This window comes from Equus quagga, chromosome 10, assembly GCF_021613505.1.
Source record: "Equus quagga isolate Etosha38 chromosome 10, UCLA_HA_Equagga_1.0, whole genome shotgun sequence".
NCBI classification, from domain to species: domain Eukaryota; kingdom Metazoa; phylum Chordata; class Mammalia; order Perissodactyla; family Equidae; genus Equus; species Equus quagga.
Window position 1 is genome coordinate 112,873,168 of NC_060276.1, and position 25,307 is coordinate 112,898,474.

At 42.4% G+C, this 25,307-nt stretch overlaps 1 protein-coding gene across 2 annotated transcripts in view; it reads right to left on the reverse strand.

Annotated features, from left to right (window-relative positions):
* Positions 1-469: 469 nt before the first annotated feature.
* Positions 470-25,307, reverse strand: part of EGFL6 (EGF like domain multiple 6) — a 65,146-nt gene continuing 40,308 nt past the window's right edge. The window contains exons 7-12 of one of the 2 annotated variants that reach the window (XM_046673424.1): positions 24,046-24,168; positions 15,225-15,551; positions 14,059-14,139; positions 9,496-9,597; positions 6,284-6,549; positions 470-1,025 (exon numbers count right to left, since the gene is read on the reverse strand). In XM_046673424.1, the coding sequence (XP_046529380.1) occupies positions 915-1,025; positions 6,284-6,549; positions 9,496-9,597; positions 14,059-14,139; positions 15,225-15,551; positions 24,046-24,168 (1,010 nt within the window). In that variant the 3' untranslated portion in view covers positions 470-914. Of the gene's footprint in view, positions 1,026-6,283; positions 6,550-9,495; positions 9,601-14,058; positions 14,140-15,224; positions 15,552-24,045; positions 24,169-25,307 lie in introns of both variants that reach the window. The other variant, XM_046673423.1, reaches the window with a different exon arrangement.

The following is a 25,307-nucleotide window of genomic DNA, read 5'->3' on the forward strand; positions in this document are numbered from 1 at the left end:
GCCTTCTTCGCTTTAGGGGACGGCAGGCAAGTATCTGGGGACCTCTGTTTCTGCCTCAGGATCTTTAAACAGAATATGCTTTCATCCTCATGGAATACATTCAGGATTCAGGATCACTCAAAGCTCTTCTTGAATTTGGAAGAAAAGAAGGCATTGGTATTTTTTTGAGTCCTGCTACCTGCTATTTAGTTTTAGGTAGTGCTCTAAGGCCTTGAATTCAACAACTTAAGCTAATTTGCATTGCAGTTATGAGGCGTAATAAAGCAGTCATGTGTTTCCACATGAAGTAATTTTAAGAACTTCTAAGAATATAAAGTATTTCCATAGAGAAAAGAATTTTAAAACCCACATTTTCCAGAAAAGCCAATAACCATACACACAATTAAACATAGAATCAACAACACATTTTCTTAGAAAAATTTAAACCATGACACAAGGTGATTATCTGGGTATTATTATTACAAAGAAGTTAAATATACAAGCTTGGCTGTAAAAGATCAGGCTAAGCCACTTAGGTAAAAATCTATCTGTGATGTCATCGTTTCCAAGAAGTGCCATAGAAGTCAAAGAGTTAAACATTGCTCTGTGCCTTTTTTTTCCTTGTAATTCTAGAAATGTTGTATAGAGAAGTTCATCAACTCATGTAGACAAATCACACCAGGGGGCAAAAACTGAACTGGCATTTCCACATTTTATAAATTCAGAAATGAATGAGAAATCATAGTGGTACTATATTTAAAGCAAATATCGGCGCATCTTATACAAGAAAGGTGTCTTACAATAATGTTTCCGTTGGTACATTATAATTTTTCAGTTTGTATTTCTAAAATGGGGGGGGTCTATGATGTAATATCAAAAAACAGAGAACTGACATAAAAAGCCAAATATAAAGATATAAAAGACAACAGTAACATTCAACCGTCCACAGATACAAGGCCATCTGGACAGGAGCCTGAAACCAGCAAGACGCCATCCACCGCAATCTCTCCGGTTTTGCCCTTGCCACGTTCTGCTTCAAAAATGATCTAATAATGGAGAGGGAATAAAAAATGACTTCAAAATATTCAAAACAATGATAGAATCAAACTATTTAATAGCTATTCAAGAGGACTAAACTTGGTCCCTATTGTATAGAAACAGGCTTTGACATTGAATTTATAGTAATACATTGTATTTTCCCAATGCCAGGTATCCACACTGAGTGAATTGTGTTCAGAGAAAATAGAGTCACTGCAACATCTAAAAGAATCTGGAAAGCCCCATAAGGCCAAGAAGGGTAAGGTTTAAGAGGAAATTTTGGAATTCCCATTTAAAGAAAAAAAAAGCAAAAATAAAAGGATATGGTTTTCTTTTCAAAAACTAGGCTAGAAGAAATTTAATATTCCTCGTGAACATCTAACGCAAAACTATATAATTGAAAGGGAATTATTTTGATATATTCAGATTTTAGTAGTTTATAGTAATATAGTTATTTTTCTTAAAATATTGGTTTATATATTCAGAAATTATCTGGAATGTCATTGTCTTCTGTTTTATACTAGGCTATAATTATTTTTATCTAAGACATTTAGTAATAATCAAAAGAGAAGCAAACTTCTTTATATTTTAGAAATTTCTAATATAGAGAGAAGAGAGGATGAATACTAAAAAAATTGATCTTCAAATTGGACACAAAACAACAGGGGTGACTCATTTAACAAAATTAAGGACATACAATGACTTTTTTATATGCGTCCATTCATCCAAAAATATTTCCGAAGAAATATTATTAAAATAAATATTTGCTGAATGAATGTTTCTAAGTTTCTTCAATATTGTAATGTTTTAATAAAACTAACATGAACTATTTTTTTATCAGGAAAAAACACCAACATACTTTAAATTCAATAATTATGAAAAAAATTATAGCTACAATTTATGGAGCACCTATTAAATACCATTCACCATAAGGAGAAGTAATAAAGAGGGGAATACGCCTAGTGGGCTCTTTAATTCTCAATATCAGAGAGAAGCAGATTGAAAGCACAGCAAAAGGATTCTGATTCAAAGAGGACTGAGGTTACCCTGGAACAAAAAGTTTAGAGAGAAAAGAATAACATGACACACACACACATATTCTATCAAAACGAATTCAACAGTATCATCTGCATACTGTGGTCATAAATAGATTAAAATATATATTCACGTGGCAAGTAAAATGCAAAATATGGAAGCACTCATGTTATGGGGGGCAATGATTATCAATCTGTACTTTTTTTCAATAAAGTGATTTCCCTTTGTCTTTTCTAAACTTTTTTTTAAAGTAAATTCAAACTTACAGCAAATTGGCCTTTTAAAGAAAGATCCTTAAGAATCATGTGTACAACAATGCCATCACACAACTATTCACCATCCCCCAAAGCATCTTTTTTTTTTTTTTGAGAAAGATTAGCCCTGAGCTAACATCCGCTGCCAATCCTCCTCTTTGTGCTGAGGAAGACTGGCCCTGAGCTAACATCCATGCCCATCTTCCTCTATTTTTTATACGTGGGACGTCTGCCACAGCATGGCTTGACAAACGGTGCATATGTCTGCACCCGGGATCTGAACCGGCGAACCCTGGGCCACGGAAGCTGAACGTGCAAACTTAACTGCTGCGCTACCAGGCTGGCCCCACAAAGCACTTCTTTTCTGCTTCATAAATAATCACAGAGGAGTTTTCAATGTGGCAGAAATGAAGCGATTTTAGACTTGCTGTCACCACTGTGTCCCACTTTCCCCAGCTCTTCAAAGAGACGAGGGGAAGCCTCAGAGGGACAAATGGGGGCAAAGAGAGACAGTGACTGTCCACTGCCTGGGCTGTTCTCTGTTGCTTTTAAGCTCCCTGGCTTCATTTTCTTGAGAAGCACTGGAGACAAGCCACCACTGAGCAGCAAGTGATAGCACACCTGGGTATAGAAATTTCTTGCTCCCCTAGTCTCTTCTCAGGAAGCAACTGCTTTCAGGAAGATGTTCCTTTTAGGTAACTTTAAACAGTAGTGAGCCAAAGAGCAGACCCCTCACAGCAGCTGCAATGGGTGGGATAATGCAGGTGGGCGTGTCTAGATCTTGGGCTATGGTGGCTGCTCCATCACCGACATCCCTGACTGATACTCTCAGATAGCTAAAAGTCAGGGTAATTAATTGACATTCTAACTTGCATTTGTTTTTCACTGCATTTTTGCCTACCGTGGTACCAAAAAATTAGGCAGGCTTCTTATCCTCTCTTTTCTCAAGGATATTTTGGCATATAACAATCGAAAGCAGACTTTTCTATGAGACAATCCCCTTCCTGATGTTTCGTCCCCACAAGCTTAACCTCCATGAGGAGACTATGCCAGTAGAAGGTGGAGGAAGTGCCTGTGAGGGATACAAGCAGAAGCAGTGAGGGGGGAAAAGTGAGATTCTCCAGCCTAGGAAGCCACCCCACTGTCTCTCCCTGGCAGAACTCTAGATGGAAAATGGTTGCCTTAACTTCCTCTGGAGGATGGATTCTCAGCAACAAGACTCCAGCCTCAGTGAAGGTTTCTGTGTCCTGGCCTGGCATGGAAGTTGAAGAGATGAGTGACTTGAAGAGCCACAAGGGTGCAGAAAATGTGCGCATCCATGGATGAAGTGAAGATGTTCCACCCTCTCTTAATATCTGTGCTACTTTTAGCCTTTCAGAAGCTCAGGCACCCTAGGGAGGGGGGCCCTCCCTCAACCCTGCATGAGCAAATAGCTGAGACTGAACTTTCCACCCAGCCTAATGGGATGAGGCTTTGGATTCAGATATAATTTGGTTTAGAGAAAGCAATGTGACTTATTTTATATACCTGAGTTTATGGAGTTAAGAGTCACACCTACTACAAATATCCACGGTCAATATGACATTGATAAACTGGAATGCATGCCTCAGCCTGGATTATTCAGCTTCCCTACCCTCCAATATGCCCCACCAAGGTTTGCCCTAGTATTGAAAAAGTCCAGGGCACAGGCACGTGCCTTAGGCCCCTGCTGGGCCCGAGCATCCCTCTAACAGAGCAGTGATGTGGTACAGTGTCATTGCTGGGCAGGTTCTTTGGAGGCATGTTTTCAAAAATGAGCATTTAAAACAAATCACTGTTTTGATGGCATACACCCCCCTCAAGCCACCATGTTAAATAAAATATTTCTCCGTATATAAATTCAGTAAATATGGAGGTAATTATAAATGCTGTGTAGAGGCATATTTCAACTCTCCAACAGGAATGTCAACCATATATAGCACAACTCAACATCACAATCCCTAAACCATGCTACAAATACAACAATGTAAATATGTGGATTGGATTTGTATTGATTCAAATAAATTGCAATGAGGATAAACTAGAATTAATGTGCTTGTCAGCACTAAACAAGCCCTGGAAGAAGGAAAAACGGTTAGGAAGTTCATTAACTACGGCCCAACATACACTTTTATCTATAGTCATGTCTTAGGATGTATTTTAAATAAGATGTTCTGCTTTGATTCAAGTGTGATAAGTGAATAGAAAGATGTTGAATTTAACATCTGACTAGGGATCAGGGTTTTTGGTCTGACGCCTATTACCAAGAAAGAGGATTTTACTTATGTTAAGTAATATATTATCTTTCACAAACAAAGTATAAATGGAATCTCAATTCATGGCTCTACTAATTGTTCGTCCTCTTGTCACCAGTGGTTGGTATTCAGCTCTTCATGTACCTCCTTCTAGCTTTCACTCTATCTTTTCCCTTCCCACCTTGAACAAACCTTTCACAAGGGCCCACAGTAGCTGCCTCCAGGGCTCTGCTCCCTTCCCTCCTCATTGCTCCATAGTGTGGCCTTTCCCCTCTACTCCAAAGAAATAACTCCTGCAGAAGTCACTAGCCACCTCCTGATGGTCAAACTTGATAGACTCTTTGCTATTTTTATCCTATTTGTTCTTTCTGAGCATTTCATCCCATAGATCAACTTCCTCTTAAAACTCTGTTCCCTCTTCCTTTATTAAACCCACTGTGCAGTAAAGGATGAAGTCAGCAGGTCTGAGTTGTCCAAACCCTGCACATTCCAAAGAAACGTTTGGCCCTTACTGGTCCCTGGAAGATACCTGCTAAGTCCTTGGATTATCCTACCTCTAAAGAGTGTCTTTAACTTGGTATATATTTTTCCATTTAGTCATGTCCCATCCACAAGGAATCTGCGATCTTATAAGGAAAATAAAGCTTGTATACAAATAGCTATGATGTAAGATAAGAAAAATGGAAAGTACAAATTGTAACACGTGAAATTGAGGGAGAGAGAATACTCTAGAGAGTGAGAGGTGACCAGTGTAGGATTTGACACGCATGAAATGGAGGAGGGGAAAGGTTAAAGAAGACGGGCACCTGGGAGAAAGGAAGCTCAGCCAGAGCACAGGAAAAAAAAAAGAGTGTCTTTGGCCATGTCAGATCATTTATGCTAACCATGTGACTTATGGTGGGGGCTTTAGGTCACACAGTATCAGCCTGACCTCTGGAGAAGCAAGAGATTGAGTAACTAAGGTCATCCATGTGGGCAATCATGCAGGCAGACTGACCCCCAATAAAAACCCTGAACACCAAGGCTTGGGTGAGCTTCCCTGGTGGGCAATACTCTGTGCGTGTTGTCACTCATAATTGCTGAGAGAATTAAGAGCTGTTCATATGACTCTACAGGGAGAGGAAACTATAAGCTTGTGCCCAGGCTCTCCTGGACTCTGCCCTATGTGCCTTTTCCCTCGGCTGATTTTAATCTCTATCCTTCCACTGTAACAAACTGTAATCATGAATATAACAGCTTTTCTGAATTCTTTGAATCCTTCTAGGGAATCATGGAACCTGAGGGTGGTCTTGAGGATCCCAGACAACAGCCACTCTCAGTTCAGTTCAAAAAGCATTTAAAAAATGACCTTCTAGCTTCCTTTCATTGTGGTAAGTGCTGGGCATAGAACGAATGAGCAAGATGTTCTTTTACACGTTATGGAATTTATCTCCTGGTTCAGAAGGAAGTTGGTGAGAGGAGCCTGCCACACCACAGACCATTTCCATAGAATGTGATATGCTTACACCTGACAAATATTATCATTAATTGTGCTGATTAATTGCCTCACCTATTTTGCTCCAGAATGTAAGTGTTTTAAGTATGGGGGAATAGTCTTATTCATCTTTGTAGCTCCAGTGCCTAGGTACTTCAGTAAGTGTTTTGTTTTGTTTGTTAAATCACTGAAAATGTAAGTATCTAGTTTAACACTGTTTTTCCACTTACAGTTTTGGTAGCATCGATCCCTTGATACAACTGAATTTTCCCCATCTTCCACTTTTCATCCTCACTCCTGGTCTCCTCCCATGCCAGGGCATTGTTACTGTTTTTCACAAACACTCGAAGTTTCCCTACTTTGTCTCCAGCCAGCCGGTAATGAAAAAGCAAACAGAAGTTGCTTTGGGGCTGCAGGTCGGGGAGGAGAAGTTTCAACCGGCCAACGTCCTTCTTATGGCCTGCCAGGGCTGGAACTGCCATATAGTAGCCAACAGCTTTAAGAGAAGAAAAACGCACAGTCAATGAGGCCACTGTAAAGGGTTTGGCTATAGTGTATAAAATAACCATAAAAAATGAATGATAGTCTCATACAGGGAAAGCTGATGTCCTTTTCATTTTGAACATAGGAACAAAATTTTCATGCTAAAATGTATTTTAGGGATCACAAAGCTGAAATCCTTTGTTGTATAGAGAAGGAAACTGAGGGTCAGAGATGCTGAGCAATTTGTCCACATTCACAAAGCTTGGTAGCAGCAGATATGGGGTAAGAATCTATTAAATGGTCTTTTAGCACTGCAGGTAATTTGCAGCTGATGGAGAACTGGTGCTCCAGAATTTTCCACCTTGGTTGTTTGAACTTTGGAATGAGTTAGTGATGTGTATGACAGCCAGCTCCTTAGGTGTGTCTACAGTGTGGTATTTAATTCCCAACATGCATGAATTTGTACTAATGGTTTCATGGAGCTCAACCACCATGTGTAACATATCACTCCCAGTTCTGATTTAGGACGCAGGAACACATCTCCTTCTATTTCTAAGTACCCATCTTCTAAGTATCTTTTAACCATTGCAGACAACATTTGCTCATCTCCAATCTTCTGGTTGTGCCTTTGATTAACTTGGGCAAAAACTCTCGTGCAGTGGGGTCTGAAGAAGTTGATGAGAAGGAGGAACTCCTGTAGAAGCTGGGAGGAAGACACCGGGGGTGAGGTGGCATCTTCTGCTGGTGTAATTCCTGGACATGCTTGCAGGATGCAGGTTGACAATGCCTTAATTTTCTACTGGACCCAGAGACTTCCCAGTCTTCTTCCCCCAGTCTTTTAACATTATTAGTCAGCTAATAATGTTGTCAGATTCAGCAAATAAAAATCCAGGATGCCCAGTGGAGTTTGAATTTCACATAAGCAGTGTGTTTGAGATATACTAAAAACCATTCATTGCTCATCTGAAATTTAGACAGCCTAGACTTTATCTGGCAACTCTACCAGCTACAATCTCTCTTCTGTGACCCACTGTGGCAGGTTCCCTTTCTCTCTCAGCTAAAGCCCACTGTAATCTGTCCTTGGGATTTGATCCTTCTAATAATGCTGATTCATCCCATGTTTCTTTTTTATATTTAATGCTGTAGGGAAAGATAAGCCCACCAAGAAATCTCATGGAGGTGCAGGAGGGGAGGGAGTATGATTTGAGTGATGCAAAAGCTGAGAACCCCAGAGTCATTTGTGAAGTGGGCGTTTGTAAATAGGGGACTTCCCATTGGTGGAAAACTCAACTAAAGACATTGCTGACTGTGGGAGAGGTCGAGATCCTGGGATAACCTATGGGCTCCCAGTGTGAGATAGCTCTGGTAGACATACATCTGGAGATGCTATGATGGAAGAAAGGAGAAACTCAGGTTAGTTATCAACAAGATAGCTTCTCCAAAGATGTACTGTCTCTCGTCTGGTTAAACTTGCCACGTGCTTGCTCTGAATCTTTAGCAAGAGTCCCATTCATACAACTTTGCTGTGTGGGATGTACCCCTCCACCCTAATCCCAAGTTCTAAAAGGAATTTTTATTAGGGGATATCCAGGTTTCTTGATTGCAGGTGAGGGCTTGAAAGAAAAGATCTTGGGCCAGCCTGGTGGCGCAGTGGTTAAGTTCGCACATTGTGCTTCAGCGGTCCGGGGTTCACCAGTTCGGATCCCAGGTGCGGACATGGCACTGCTTGGCAAGCTATGCTGTGGTAGGCGTCCCACATATAAAGTAGAGGAAGATGGGCACGGATGTTAGCTCAGGGCCAGTCTTCCTCAGCAAAAAGGGGAGGATTGGCAGCAGATGTTAGCTCAGGGCTAATCTTCCTCAAAAAAAGGTAAAAGAAAAGATCTCAGGGAGGAATTAGTCTAGAGGAAGGATCTAGAAGAAGGATCTTTTAACTGAGGGCTGAGCCTATATATCCCCAAATAAATAATTTGATTGGTAAGGAACTGGAGTCCCTGAAGGTGTAACAGTTGTCTCTAATTATATAGTCAGCCTTGGGAGACAGGGATTCAATTTATGCTCCAAATGGGATCTGCCAGCTAAACGCTCTGCCCAAAAGGAAAGCTAGGGTCCATCAATAGTGTTTAAGTAGGCAGCTCAGAGCTGAGGGTGAGAAAAATCCAAAGTTAAGTGGAGAGAAATCCTCAAGCAACAGAAGGGAAAGTTCAGTCCAGGAGTCCAGGTTGCTGATTTGATGCTCATTATGGTTTTTTTTTTTTGAAGATTAGCCTTGAACTAACTATTGCCAATCCTCCTCTTTTTGCTGAGGAAGACTGGCCCTGAGCTAACATCCACGCCCATCTTCCTCTACTTTATACATGAGACGCCTACCACAGCATGGCTTTTGCCAAGCGGTGCCATGTCCGCACCCGGGATCCGAACCGGTGAACCCCGGGGCTGCTGAGAAGCGGAACGTGCAAACTTAACTGGTGCGCCACTGGGCCAGCCCCAACTCATTATGGTTTTGATGCTTTGAGGGGTGACTCCACTAAAACTCCAGGTTTAGATAGAAGTCATATTTCCTTTCAAGATTTATCCCCCCCCAAACAAAACAAAAACTACAGAGCACCATTGCTAGGAAATAGGGGAAAAGGATCAACTTCTTTCTACCTTCTCCCCAATACTCTTAAACCTTATATGATTTCCAACATCTCTCTCTCAGCAGCAGGAGAGTGAATATAGATGAGGTCTGCTGGAGCATCCTTGTGGGGGTAGGTGGGTGGGAGTGGGATTAAGGAGGAGAATATATGCTGAACCAAATTAGTCATTCATCAGGGGAGACTTCGGAAGGTCTAAAAGTTTCCAACCATGACAAACAACCCTGACCTAACAAGCGATAGGAATAACAACCCTCCCACCGTTGGAGAGCTTTCTTTACCTGTGCTGTATCACGGAACATGAGATAGTGAAATCTAAATACCATTATCTCGATCAGCAGGATTCCAGTCAAAATCATCTTCTACATCCTGTTTCCAGTCACAGACCCCATGGTCAAAGCTGCAGTCAACTGAGACATTTAAATCTGCTAAGAAAAAGAGTGCATTTCATAATCGTTAAGAGCATTAGAAAAACGTCTAACCTTTGGAGCTTTGGAAGGCAATGCCATGTTTTCAGTAGCTGTTGAGAGTTTAGCTAAGCTACTCCATGGTATTGGTGCATCCATTGTGTTCAGCCGAGCAGCTGAGAGACCTCATAGTAGCGCCTGCAGAGTCACAAGTAAATGTAAGTTCCTGCTATGACTTCTCCAACAGCCCTTGTAATAAACAGTCTCCCCTGCTTCCGAGGGCCTTCCCTTGTGTGCTCCTTAGATATAAGACCCGCCTCTAGGCTTCCCCAAACCCCGATCCTTTTTGGTTTGAATTAACAATCCAGCCTAGCCAGGGAACCCCAAAGTGCTCCACAAACAGACCCTAATAAAAGTGTGGGCCCCAGATCCTGCCTCTTTCTGTGTAAGCACCCTGCCGTGCCCTCTCCATGTGGCCCCTCAAGGCACGCCATGTACTTCCTCCAGGACTCTGAGTAATAAACTTCTCTATTTCAATTCCTTCTGTGGTCTTTTGTTGAACCACCCAGTACTCGGCTGGCTCTACTTAACAAACGTTAATTTAATAAAATCCTCACAATTGTGTGGAGTAAGGGCCAGCTAGTACGAGTTTTGAACCAGTGCCTCTGGTTACTTTTATGGAGATCAGGGGTCAGCAAACTAACATCCTGGCCGCTGTTTTTGTAAATAAAGTTTTATTGAAACACTTCACACCCATTCATTTACATATTGCCTACGGCTGCTTTTAAGCTACAATGGCAGAGTTGAGGAGTTACAACAGACACTGTATGGGTTTGCAAAGCTTAAAATATTTACGATCTGGTCTTTCACAGAAAAAAGTTTTCTTTTTTAAAGATTGGCACCTGAGCTAACATCTGTTGCCAAGCTTCTTTTTTGTTTTGTTTTTTCTTCTTCTCCCCAAAGCACCCCAGTACATAGTTGTATATTCTAGCTGTAGGTACTTCCGGTTGTACTATGTGGGACGCTGCCTCAGCATGGCTTGATGAGCAGTGCTAGGTCCGTGCCCAGGATCCAAACTGGTGAAACCCTGGGCTGTCGAAGCGGAGCGTGTGAACTCAACCACTCAGCACAGGGCCGGCCCCCAGAAAAAAGTCTTTTGACCCCTGATGTAGATAACAGAAACTACCACTGGGAAAGAGGGGGAAGTTTGAGATACTCCTGTTTATAACCAATGCCAGCTTCTGGCTCTGATTTTGGAGCTTTGGCAGTTCATGCTGAGGAATAAAGGAACGGCAAAAAAGGGGAAAAAAAGCTCAAGAGAGAAGCAGGAGCAGCTGGTTGTTGACTTGTTACAATTTGCAAAATATTTTCACATACATTACATCACTTGATTTGATTATCACAAAAATTCTACAGTCAGACCCATTTTCAGGAAAGTAAAACTGAGGGTCATAAGTGATTTGTCCAAGTCCTGAAGACACTGAGTGCTGGAACTGGACCTGAATCCTAAATCAGACTGACATCCGGGGCTGTCCATGCTGCCCAGATCCTAAGCCAGCACTGACACCCTGCCTCTTTCCTCACTTTCCTTCCGTCTTAACCCCTATTCTTCCCTATTGCAGTGAAGATATTTTATTTCTAGTCTCAGTTTTAAAATTAAAAGATGCCAAGTAATACTTGCTTCCAGTCTTCAGTATTCTTTAGTGAGTGCTATTGCTAGTTGGAGAAGTTGAGGTTACCAGCCCACAAACAGTGCAACATAAACTTTTCAGTTGGTTTTAACTGTGGTGGCACATTTGTCCCAACCCCTGCCCCCCTTTCCTCAACATGCAGGAGACTGGGAATGTCAACTGGGACAATGGAATAGCATACAGCTAATGACTCCTTAAGGAGATAAAACTCAAGGCTTTGGGCTCATGAGCACCATACTTCACTTGTATAGAACTTTATGGTTTGCAAAGTATTTTCAAATACATTCTCTGATTGAATGCATACAACCCCTGAAACAGATGCTGTTGGGGCTGCACCAATATCTGTCAGCACTTATATTCCCTAGCAGACACATGGCTTTCCACTGCAAACACCCACCACTCTCTGCATGAGGGTATTCTCTGGCTGGAGCATGCTTGGCCTAAGCCAGGCAGAGCAGAATACCAGGGAGCTCTGTCCCTGGGAGAGCCCTCCACCAGTGATGGACAGGAGTTGGTAGATGGAGACCTCCTTTTCTTTGCCTATGGGTAGGAACACTAAGTGCTGGAATTGGACACGGACCTGAAGTCAGATTGGAATCCAGGTTCTCTCCAGTCTTGCAGGGTGTCCAACTGGGATGGAAGTCCAGCTGCCACAGTGGTGCCCCTCCCTGCTTTTACGGCAGGCCAGGAGCGCCAGGGAATTAGCACCCTCCTGGGAGCAGCCTTCAACCAATGTCAGATGGGAGTTAGCGTAGAAATACCTTAGCTCCCTTGCCCCTCCAGGAGGGCAATCCTGAGCCGCGTGTTCACCACTGGCTCCCAGAGTTCCCCAATGGGATCGAGCTCCAGTTGCCCACAGTGGAAACTTGCTTGATACCACACCCGTTATGGCCTCCTTCTCTTTGTCGTCTCACTTCCCGACTCCCCAACCACTATTTCCTGGGATAAACCACATAAATCACTTGCACTCAAATTCTTGTCTCAGGGTCTGGTTCTGAGGAACCCAGCCTAAGACAGCACCTTAGAGAGGAGTCTTGGTCTTATTCCAACTTTACACATGAAAGCAATGAGGCATCACGAGTCTAGTGACTTGCCCAAGGCAAACAGCAAGTGGCAGAGTCGGGGTGCCCACCTGAGTCTTCTAATTGAGACTGAGTGCTCCAGGACAACTTACTCAAGGACCTTTGAAATCACAGAGTCATATGTTCTTAGGCAAAATTGTCAACTTTCTGTGTTTCACTAAGGATCATGGAAGAAAATAAAGTAAGAGACCTGGTCAGTTTGGGGATCCAAAGAGGAGTCAAATAATTTATTAATGTCACTTAGCAAGTGTAAAGCAGAGCTGGGGCAGAAGTTCTGAGCACTTGGAGAATGTAGCTTATCCCCTGAGCTATGAAACATCTTCTTCCTAACCAGGAAAATGGGCAATAAGATGTTTGATGCAGAGAAATAAAAATAGACCACTTAGGAGAAATATGGAGGAAAACAAGATGCCTGTAGGAGCTGGGTCATAGGTCACTAGCCTTTGGAGAGTTTTTAGTACAAGCTTCTCAGATTAAATTTGGAGAACTGAACCAGAGAGGTATTTTCTTGATGGTGGAGATTGTCCTATAAACCAAAGGGATAGAATTGGAGAATGTACTCATGGTGTAAACACAAAAGGGAATTAAATTAGCACAAGCTTAGAACATGTATAGTGGTAAGTGAAAGAGAGTTTGAAAAGGAAAGAGAAGATCAAGCCATTCATATGTACACCAAGTGAAAGGGATAAATATTTAAGTGGGCTTTTCCCTGATGCCTGTGTAGAGCTGCCACATACAATTTGTCATGGGTAGTGAAAGTGCTAAATGAACTCAGAGGAACTAGGGATCATGCCTAAGACATTCCAGGTTATGAGACTTTGATAGATTGATCACAAAAATGGTCCCAATTTTTACCCCTCCCTGTATTCATGTTCTTCACAACATAACTTTGCAGCGCCTTCCCTAACTCTTAAATCTGGGCAGGCCTTGTGACTTGCCTTGGCCAATAGAATATGGCAGAAGTAATGTGCCAGTTCTGGGCCTAGACCTCAAAAGGCCCATGTGTCTATGCTCTCTTTTTTGGAACCCTGCCACCGCATCATGAGAATAAGCTTGGCTAGCCTGTTGGAGGATGAGAGACCACATGAGTCAGCCCACTTGTCCCAACTGAGGCCCCAGGCATGTGAGAGAGCACAGCAAAGATCAGCAAAGTCACCAAACAGGCCCACAGCTGACTGCAGACACATGAGTGAGCCCCACCCAGACCAGCTCAGATCAGCAGACCTGGCCAGCCAACCCATAGACTCATAAGCAAAGATACATATTTATTGCTGTAGGTCATTGAGGGTCTATGATTATTTATTATACAGCATTATTGCAGCAATAAGTAACTGACACAGGCACTTTGGGCCAGATTTTAGTACATGGTGATTTTCAGGTTGTAGGCTCTCGGGTATTGGAGTTGAAGCAAACAAGGCATTTTCTCCCATCTCCATACATACAATCAGCCTCAACTCTTTACTCTAGGTGTCAGGTGGGAGTTGTGGAGAGAAGACAATAGCCTTACTATATTGTAATCCATTGGTACTAATCACATAAAGACCTACTATTTTCATACTGGCACTGTGTGTCATGATGTAACGATTGTTCCCTTGGTCTTTAGGAATGAAGCAATGACTCATAAACAATCATCTCATCCTATGAAGAAATGAAAACAACATGGGACTCTGTGAGAGAGCATAAACTTAGCAGAAAGTGTTATTTACCTTTATGTTCCAATCTGGATGTTACAGCTTTTCCTTGGGTCAGAACCAGACCAAATTCACCAGCTTCATTCACCTTAGGGGCTAATAAAGAACACTTGGTCAGTTAAGAAAAACCCAAAAATCTCACATGCTAAGAAGGAATGAGTGACAGACTGAGCAAAGAGGGTTTGAGCATGTATTCTACTTACAGAACGTTAGAGTAGTGTTTCCCTACCTTTTGCGAAGCATTCATGTTGGTTCCAGTTTCCTCATCTAGAGCATGTTTGTCCAAAGGTTCCCCCAGCTGACCTAAGCAGCTACACTAGGAACACGTCCCTTCTAAGCAGGTTTTGGAAACATACTTTCTTAAGATTTTTCATCCTCTATTAAGGGAGATGTCATTGGTATGCTAGTTCTTGGATAGGTGGGCCTGTGTCTATTCTCATTTGGCTAAATCCAACAAGCATGGAGCCAAGAACAGACAAGGCAAAATACAGAAGGAGCAGCAGATGATTTTGGTCTGGTTCTGGAGAGAGTGAAATGGAAAGTCTCAGTGTGGGGGGATCCAGGGTGGGTTAATAGGGAAACTGTCCTGGAGAGGCTAAGACTTACGGTGGCTTCTGCACAGCAACCACTGAAAAGGGCAGTTCTCTGGTTCATGTAGAAAACTTAAGCTTAAGCGCTACTATAGAATTTTCCTCCCTACATTTGTCCATTTTGGCTTTTTAAATCATAACCACACAACTGTGAAATCCTCTTTTCATTGAGTGGGACTGTAAAAAGTGCCTTCAAGAAGTCAAAAGGTAGACCTTGGCAGATCCACCTGGGGAGGGTCTCTCTGGTTTGGGGGCGCACTTCATGGAAAGCTGGCAAGCCAGACAACTGTGCTTGCAGGACAGGCAGGCTTACTTGGCTGGGAGTGGAAAGAGTGTCTGTCTGCATCAAACAGGAAACCTCCCAGGTAAGGGGAAAGGACTTGCCCTCCTTGTTTCCCACAGCAGCAAATTTGATTTCGTATCTGCAGAAGATGTAAGTTTCTAGACCTTATGGAGAACCCTGCTTCTTAGGACTTAGAGCCGAACCCATCTACTTAAGGCACAAAACCTCTTTTCTTCTTCTTTCATTTGCCAGGAGAAACCACAATTCATTTTTCATAAAATGTATTAAAAAACAAAAGTGATACTCACAAAACACATCTCCTCGAAGGCTTTGCTCCTGCTCCACATGGTTCTTCAGGGCTTTCTCATCTCTTTTCTCTTCCTCCAGCTCTTCTTTCTTTCTCTCTTCATTCTTTTCTTTATCTCCATCAGGGTTCCCATCTCTGGAAACACTCTCTTCAGAGTTGAAGGGCTGCAAGTTAACCTTAGGGGTGGGAGTCCCAGAAGGTTCTGTGATGCCATTTTTAATTTTTACCTTCTTTTTCATGCTGTTTTTGTGAGCAAGCAACTTCTTGATTCTGTCTTTGATGGTACCAGGTGCTCTGAGGACTTCCTTCACAGAATTTTCAGGGATAACTGAAACAAACAATAACGGGCGAGAAGTTCCACATTGGCTGATGATTAGATCACTCACAAAAAATGGAGCATGTAGAGTGTTAAAGTGCGGTAAACGAATGCTTTCAGAACCAACTCAGATGAAGCTCTCCCACTTGATATTTTAGGAAGAACTATTTTTGCATCTGTTTTAAGCAGTTCCAAGGTTCCGGTAGTATCTTAATTACCTAATGCGAGAGGACACACTTTTGTTTTGCTTCAGGGACTACTATAATGCAGTACCTGCTCCTACCAAGTTGGGCTACAGATCCCAAAGTGCTGGATTTTCCAGAGTCCTCTAACATTTCTGCTTCCATGCTGGTATTCTCCAAAGCTAATATTGTCCAGGTACTCCTATAGATTTGTCCAAATTTGATGTTCAAAGACTACAGCTATAGCATTAGCCTGAACCATATAAATTGCCAATAATGGGCCATTGTGACCTACAAAAATGATGATTTATGGTTCAATGTATACCTAATTTTTCTTCCCTGTTCTCTCTCCCCTTTGAATTTCTTCACCTCAATCAACTATCTAAAGCTAAATGATTGTATTTATTCAATATTTATAGAGAGGCTTCTATATTTACTGTTTTATTCATGTCCTATTTCTCACTACTGGATTAAATCGCTTTTAAAAATGTACCTCTGGGTTGATTCCTCATACCCCACAATGGATCAGCGACCCTTGGGGGAAAATGTTAGTGTAGAAGAATTCAAGAGATGGAAAAAATGTTATTTAGCCCAACATCTGTGTTTTGTAGATGAGGGAACTGCGTGATGTTAAGTGAGGCGCCCAAAGTCACTCAGCTTGGCAGGGGCAGAGCTAGGATTTCAGGGTAAAGCAGATGAATGACTCTTTTTCCAGTCCTATTTCCATGACAGGTTTATTTCTGCTTTAGGGTTAAGGGTTACTTTTCTAGAGACTGGTTCAAATTCCTTGAGCACTAGAATCCAAAGATGCATGCGCCCTTTCTAGAGATCTACTCACGATAATTAAGAATATCAAATTGATGCAAAAAAGTAATTAAAAAAATTAAAAACACTGATCTTTAAAATCAAATATATATATATATTTAATAAAATATGTAGGCATGTGCTAGTCTAAGACTAAGCAAGAAAGGGTCTAATAACATCTGAACCAATTCACTCAATTCTACTACTTGGATATACTTTAGAGGGAAATGAAATAAGGGAGGAGACATCAATTTCAGTGCCTAAAAAGAAATTGGATTGGGATTTTTATTAGAATATTTTCCTTGGCAATGTTTTCATCTTTTCTCCTGCTCAGTTCCTTCTCCATCATTTGGCTGATTCAATCTGTACCAAAGTGGTAGAAAAATAAACAAGTCCATGATATTTTGTAATCAAAAGGAGATAGAAAAATGCTTTGAAAATATATATGCTCTTAATCAATACATTGCTTTTACTTTGAAATCAATCTAAGGCTGTTATGACAAGAGCTACAGGTCCCTTTTCAACGAAATGTTCTAGCTATTTATCAATGTGACAGCCTGTAGTTATAGGTTCAAAACCAACCACTACTAATACGAGTAATGCATCATTCCTCATTTTCCCGACCTTCAGATGGGCTGTTTCAGCTTCTTTGCCAGAGGTTGCACGTTAAGTTTTGATTGTAACATGCTGATCATATAAAGATCTTCCTCTGGGGGCCCCACTGCGTAATCCTGTCCACAGCTCCCTGAATCTTTCCCCAGGATCCAGCATGAAAAAAAAAGTGAACAGGAAACCACCATTCCCTGGAAATTTCCTTTATGCAATCAGTAACATAAAACTAAGGACCTTTAATAGATAATGAGGAGTGGGTTTCAACCCACACCAGGTAAACCTAAACATCTGTTTTCAGTTTCTGCCTTGAAGTTTCGATTTTTCCTATTAAAAGAAAAAAAAAAATCAAAGCATCACAACCTTTGTGGTGTCAACAAGTTCACTCCCTTAGTACGTAAAGAGAGACCTGGGGCAAGGATAAAAAAAGCTATGCATATGCATGACTACAAATGGATAGATTTGGCTTTATCTAGTAGGTATTGCTGTTGCAAATCTGACATAACTGATGATTGTTTCTCTTAAACATTTCTTGATTATTCCAACATCATTTTGAGAATATAAAAATGTGGGAGGAAGTGGCTGTAGGAGGGTCTTTGGCATGTTTGGGGATCTCAGACATAAAAACAGGGAATTTCAGAGTTTTCAGATTCACAGGCCAGTCTTTTGTAAATGAAGTTGACAATTTCTCTTGGGAGAGATTTGAGATTTCTCTAAATATCCACTTCGTCAAAAGATTCTACCTACCTGAAAATCCCAACTTTACTTAGAGAAGATCACTATGTGTGAACATTTTCCCCAGGAGAAATATGACGTTGACATCCATTCACCTGTGCTTAGTTCACCAGATGATCTCTTACCATCTGGCAGGAGAAACACTCCTCTTACCTGAGCTTTGGACAGTCCTGGGAGGAGAGGCTTAATCGTGGGTGAGGAATGTACTGCTCCATGGGACCCAGGAAATGGGAAGGAGCGAGGATGGCAGAAAAGCTGAGCCAGGAGAGTTTGCTGGAAAGGGCCCAGGAGAGATCTCTATCCCAGGGGGAGTAGCCATCGGTCATGGACACACCTATCCTGTGTTTAAGCACACAGCCCTGGACCCCAGTTGCCTAGATTTGACTTTTAGCTCCCATGTCTTCTGGTCATATGTCCTCAAACCAATACTTAACTTCTGTTTGCCTCAGTCTCCCCATATATAAAGTTGGGATAAGAATAGGGTTTTTGTGAGGTTTAAATGAGCAAATACATGTCAATTACTAAGATTAGTGCCTGACATATATTCAGCCTCTGTTTGCTATTATTTTTAGAATTCATCACCAGAACATTTAAAATCTTTTACTGCGTTAAAAAAATTTTTTCCAGAGCCAGCTCTGATGGCCTAGTGGTTAAATTTCCACACTTTCCACTTCAGTGGTCCAGGTTCACTTTCTGGTTGTGGAACCACACCACCCACCTGTCAGTTGCTGTGCTGTGGCAGCGGCTCACACAGAAGAACTAGAAGGACTGACAACTAGGATATACAACCATGCTTGGGGCTTTGGAGAGAAGAAAAAAAAAAAAAGGAAAGATTGGCAACAGCTGTAGCTCAGGGGGAACCTTTCCCTGCAAAATAAATAAATAAAATAAATGTCCAGACCACAGCTCCACACTTCTAATGTTTGTGATAATTGAAAGAAAGAAAAATTTGGAATGGCCTGGTTGTAGCAACACCTGCATTCTTGAATATGCTTTATATAAACTGAATCAAATCAGAAGCATATCTCCAAGGACTAAGAAAGCTGCTTTTCAATGGGAATAATTGTTGAATTTTGACCCACTGCCACTATTACTCCTACTATTAGTGCAAGATTATTGAGCATGTAATATATTCTGGGCTGGAACTAAGCCTTTTATATGGACATTTATTGAGTAAGGATTATTTCATATAATTGTCAAAACAATATTATGGGCCAGATACTATTATCTCTATTTTGCAGATATGGAAACTGAGGCACTGAATGGCTAAATAACTTGTTCTCAGTCCACAGGTAGTAGGCTGGGGAGCCAGGAATCAAGCCAAGGTAATTTGATTCGGGAAGCTTTGCTCCTGGTAACTAAATGACATAGCGTCCTTTCCTAAATTGACTGTTACTACCCAAGTCAAGTAATGTCAAAGTTTTGATTTTCTTAGAATGAGGTAAGGCTATTGTCATATGAAGACTAAATTATCTAACAGTGTATTATTAATACTCATATACATCAGAACAGTAAAAATTAACCACACACGTCTCCATTTAGGGTGTTTTTTTCTCTGGGTACAGATGGTGTGTAAGGATAATTTGCTAACTCCTCTTCTGTATTGCAACGTAGAGTCTGGATTTTTGCAAAAACAAGGAACTCATAATAAAAGTTGCTATATCAATGCTCTATATTCTATAATAGCAATTCATGTGCATACAAATGTTATTTTACAACACATTCATGCATTGCTCAACGACAGGGACACGTTCTGAGAATGCATTGTTAGGTGATTTCGTCATTGTGAGAGCATCACAGAGTGCACTTACACAAATCTAGATGGTATAATCTAGTACACACCTAGGCTATGTGGTACCAGTCTTATGCAATCCCTTATTATGTGACACATGACTGTTTAACATTTTACAATGCAGGATGCGAATTGCATGTGATTCTCTCATTTTTGTTTGTATAACTTTTCTATGCACAAACGGGTAGATTTCTGGCCATCCTTTAAGCAATGCATGTCAAGACTTTGTTGAGATCAATTTTCAACAGAGCCATGGCTGTTTATTTTATAGAGAATCAAGGCAAAATGGTAGCACTAGGCAAGTAATAGAGCGAATGACCCAAAGACAGTTCTCTCTTTTAAACAAACATTCTGGGGCCGGTCCAGTGGCCCAGCGGCTAAGTTTGTACGTTCCGCTTCTGTGGCCCGGGGTTCACCAGTTCGGATCCCGGGTGTGGACATGGCACCACTTGGCAAGCCATGCTGTGGTAGGCATTCCACATATAAAGTAGAGGAAGATAGGCATGGACGTTAGCTCAGGGCCAGTCTTCCCCAGTGAAAAGAGGAGGACTGGCAGCAGTTAGCTCAGGGCTAATCTTCCTCAAAATAAATAAATAAATAAATAAAACATTCTGGTGAAAGACTAAAGAATTCAGCTGCAGAATGGATGGTAATAAAATGAATTATTTTTAGATATTAAACAGAACATTGTGATGAGTTCAAAGTTTCAAAGTATAAAGAAAAATTTGTGGGGGCCGGCCCCATGACCAAGTGGGTAAGATCGTGCGCTCCGCTTCCCGCAGCCCAGGGTTTCGCTGCTTCGGATCCTGGGCACAGACATGGCACCACTCGTCAGGCCACGTTGAGGCAGCATCCCATGTGCCGCAACTAGAAGGACCTACAACTAAAAGTACACAACTATGTGCTGGGGGGATTTGGGGAGAAAAAAAGCAGGAAAAAAAAAAGAATGGCAGCAGTTGTTAGCTGAGGTGCTAATCTTTAAAAAAAAAGAAAAAACAAGAAAAAGAAAAATTTGTTTTACCCCAAAATACACTTAAAAGTTAGATGGTGAAAGAGAAACAGAAGTTTTCTTGACATAAGAAATGTTTGTGTTGATGTGGGGTTTATAATTTCAAAGCACTGGGTTACAATATATAGAAAACACAGGCCGCAAACAGCTGCCCAAATGCATGCTTCAAGATGCTGCCTTCATTGGACATTAATAACACATTGTAGTTTCAAGGGGATTCCATGACCAGGAAGGAAGATGCCTCCGGGTTTTCTCTGGGCAGTTCTTCCTAATCTCTTCAATTCTTAGGCCTGGGGGCAGGGGTGGGTCTGTGGAGGTGAGTTGCCCACAAGTGTTTTCCTGAGGCATCTTTTTTTGTATGCACGACATTTTTCTATCTACTTGTACAGAATTTTGGAGTAAAGAGTAGCTGGCCCTTAATAAATAGCTGTTTAAAATGGTGCTAGTAACAGTAACGACCAGAGCTAACTCTACTGAGCATCTAGCGTGCCCAGCGGAACTAAGCTCTCTACCTATATTTACCTTGTTCCAATCTCACACTGAACCGAGGAGGGAGGTACTTGTCCCAGTGAGGGTTCCCCCAACAGAACCTGAGACAAGCATCTGGGTGCAGGTGGTTTATACGGGAGGTGATTCCAGGAGGCAGAAGTGGGGCAGAGGGGACAGTGAGACAAGAAGGGAGAAAAGCTGGAAAATGGTGCCTTAGTGGCAGGTAATCAGTGTGGGAAACTGGGGCTCAGTCCTGCTGAGGACATCTGGGAACCAATGGAGAACATACCTCAGCTTTGTCCCAACCTGCGAAGCGGAAGCTGGGGTATTTCTCCAGAGTCCTGTCCCCCACTAGATGAGGGCAGTCCTCGGGGGTTAACTCCCCCCATCCCTGGGTTGTACCTACAGGGGTGAAAGGAGCCTTCTAGAGAAAGCTGCAAGGCCACAATGCAGACAGTCCACTGCACTGGGGCTAGAGATATGCACGGAACTGCCCACCCGCCTCTTGAAATTAGTGAGCTCCAGGGGACTGTGGCCTGGCCCATTACGAGCACCCACCACAGGACGACCATAAGCACCATTTTGGACAGGAGGAAACTGAGTTAGAGAGGTTAAGAAACTTGCTGGGTCGCAGCCAGTATGGAGCAGAAGTCAGATTTTGATTCAGGTCTTCCTAGCTCCTGAGCCTGAGCGACTGTCGACCATTACACCACACGGCCCGAGAGCAGTGAGGCTGGGATACACATGTCAGATTTGGTGGGGTGAAGGAGCCCTCGACCACTCATCCAATATGGAAACCACTTTATTCAGTCTCCTCTCTGGGGGCCTCTCAAGTTTATAGCATCTCTCCGCCCAACCCACCCATGCACAGCCCTACACAGGCAGCCATCTCTCTCTCTCTCTTTGAATAAAGTTCTAGAAGCACATCAAGGGCACATCCATACAGAGGGAGAAACTACAGCAAGGAGTTGCTGGAGACCGCATGGCCATTTAATCTCATTTCCAGCCCACTTTTTTTTTAATTGAAGTATAGTTGACATACAATATTATGTATTTAGTGACTCACGGAAGCCACTTTTATTTCACACGCCTTAAAATATTTACGTGGTACCACAGTGAGTGAAAACAACATTGCTATGAAAGCAATCACATTGTGGATTAAGTCTTTTTCGAAGTAAATGAAATTTAGTCTTTGGGAAATAAAATGCAGTCCTTGTCAAAAAAAAAATTTACGGTCATAATTTATGCTTTTCCACACTATATTTTCTTCCAGACTTAATGTAGCCTGGTTCTTTTGGCAGTTCTTCATAGAATTGGATTTCCAGACTCATTTTCTTTGGTTCTTTTTTTTTTTTTTTAAAGATTGGCACCTGAGCTAACAACTGTTGCCGATCTTTTTTTTTCTTCAGCTTTTTCTCCCCAAATCCCCCCCCAGTACATAGTTGTATATTTTAGTTATGGTTCCTTCTAGTTGTGGCATGTGGGACGCCACCTCAGCATGGCCTGACGAGCAGTGCCATGTCCGCGCCCAGGATCCGAACCAGCGAAACCCTGGGCTGCCGAAGCAGAGCGCCCCAACTCAACCACTTGGCTGCAGGGCCGGCCCCTCTTTGATTCTATTCTTTTGCACACACTCCTGTCCAGTGGTGCTCACCCACAGCCCACTGTGGTACTGTGAACCTAATACGGGGTGCTGCTCAATGTCCATCCAGAGTTGACTTTTGCCATCACTGAGTGGCTGCTCTATTGTGTCATCAGGAGCATTGGCCAGATGGGGGCATGGGATGTGCTGCAGGTCAAGGTACAATTGGCAGCCATATTTATTGGAACTTGTGGGAACTCTGCTAAGGGGTATATAAGAGAGTAGAGTCAGGGCAGTAAATGAATCTAGACAGACAAGGAGCCAGTGCACACAGGGACGTGACCAGAGGGATCAACCTGGATGACCTGAAACACGGTGACATGTTGTTTGCCAGGGGAGTGACTGTACCATAACCATTGCTGGCAGGCCTTGGTAGACATTCTGGGTGCTCATCAGGATTTCCAGTTTTCTTCTCTTTGGGGACACACAGCAGGATTATATTTTTTGCCTGTACTTCTAAGCTGAATTAATTAAGAGCTGGTGCGTGATCGTCCATGCTTCTCTCTCTGCTGTGACAAACCCTAAAGACTCTGATTGATACCGTGCTACGGCAAGATGCGGGGCCTCCGTCAGCCTGGTCCCTAAGTGGACTACATGGAGAACTCCCCTGACAACTCTCTTCGGACATAGGTCAAGCCAGAAAGAAACCATTATTATTGTTGTTGCTGTTAACGGCAGTGACATTTTATTGTTATACATCTGGTCTATAAATTTAAGATTTTACCACCTAAGCATTCAGAAATTCACCAGCAAGAACAATGGGTCTCTTTGCTATACATTAAAAATGTGAATCCAGGTTTGAGGATGACGGATAAAATGACGTCAGCTTCATCATACTTTGTTTCGACTGTGCTTCTGTAAAAAGTCCTGATTCACATGGTTAAAAAACTTTAATGGTTCTAAGCCAGTGACATCTTAGGGATGCTTGTTATTGCACCATGACCTAGCCAACCCCGACAGGTACATCTGCTCAGTGTCATTTTACCTTAAAGCTTATTTTCAGTATTTGAAAATATGTTGTGACCAGAAAAATATCCAGAACCCTTGCTGTTCTTTAAGCTTAGTGCCTACAACTTCAGAGAGTATTGGAGATGTGGTCCGATTAGCAGAGAAGGCAAGGCTGAGGCAGAGTTAAGTTTTCAAACATGCACACACACTCAGAGAGAGAGATGAGGGGAGGAAGGAGACGTGGACAACATGCTTTATTGGGAATAGCTGAGACGCCATGACTAAATGCTACTTACCAGAACACTGAAGCCCATTGCCTTTATATCCCTGCTTGCACCTACACTTGAAAGATCCTTGGGTATTGAGGCAATTGGCGTAGAGGCTGCACGTATGGGTATTCACAGCACATTCATTTACATCTGAAAATGTGAACAGTCCCGTGAACAACCTTGTGGTAACAGGGCTTGCTGAAAGACTATCCCTTAAACCTGAGCAACCCCAGGGCCAAGCACCCAACCCTGCCAACAAACCAAGTGTGGCCTGAGAATTGAGCGGTGTTTCAAGCTCCCAGCTCCTTGGCCCAGAGCCCTGGAGACGCCCGCCCGCCCAGTATGAAGGGAGTGAGTCTGCAGCTCGCCTCCCCTACAGCAATCTCATCTGCTTATCAACACCAGTGAAATCTGGAGGGTGTTCTGGTTTTTTCCTTAACTTTGGCATCTAATTTAGAACTCAACAACAGTATCAGAAAATAAATTCTATACATGGAAGGACTTGGAGCCCCTAATCAACAAAGATCGAGGTGGGCTAGGAACCATTGATATCATCTGAATTTACAGGCATTTTGCTCAAAGACTGCCAGGAGCGAGGTCAGGCTGGTCTGAGCGTGTCTGCTGGCTTTCGACTAGGAAACTTCGCCCAATTCCACCCAAGTGAGAGGTTTATTAGCCCTCTTCTTCACCTCACTTTCTAGCTTCGCTTTGGTAGACATATGCACACAAAAGAGCCTATTGTTTTCAACTTAGCTACAAAGGGAACTTGGATGCTAGTCTAAATCACTTTAAAAATCACAAAGACTTGTTTCCTTTGGCAGCTCTCCATGTGCATTCGCACCCTGTCCTGTGGGACCTCCCTCTGTGACACGGCATCACTGGATTACAGAGCTGGATAGGTCTGCAGCAGGGCATTGGGTCCAAGCCCAGGAGAAATGGGGATTTTACAAGCTTGTTTAGGACGCAATTTGTGTTTGTGAAGATTTGAGGGAAGAGCTGTGGACACTTTACAAGACGGTTCAAAACCAAGTGTTGCCCCAAGACAATTACACAGGACGTGTCCTGGAAAGCTCTGAGTGTAGGGTTGAAAGAAATCCTACTTTTTTTCCCAACTGTTAGCTTTCCACGTCAGGCACACACGTTTGTGACACATGTTATATGAATAAGAATCTACAGGGAGCCCAAATTTCCCTTCACCGTAGGACAGGCCCCATCCCATGTTACATCAAGGGCAATGGGAATGCGTCCAAGGGCTCCCCAAATACCCCACTGCACTTGCTCATTGAGAC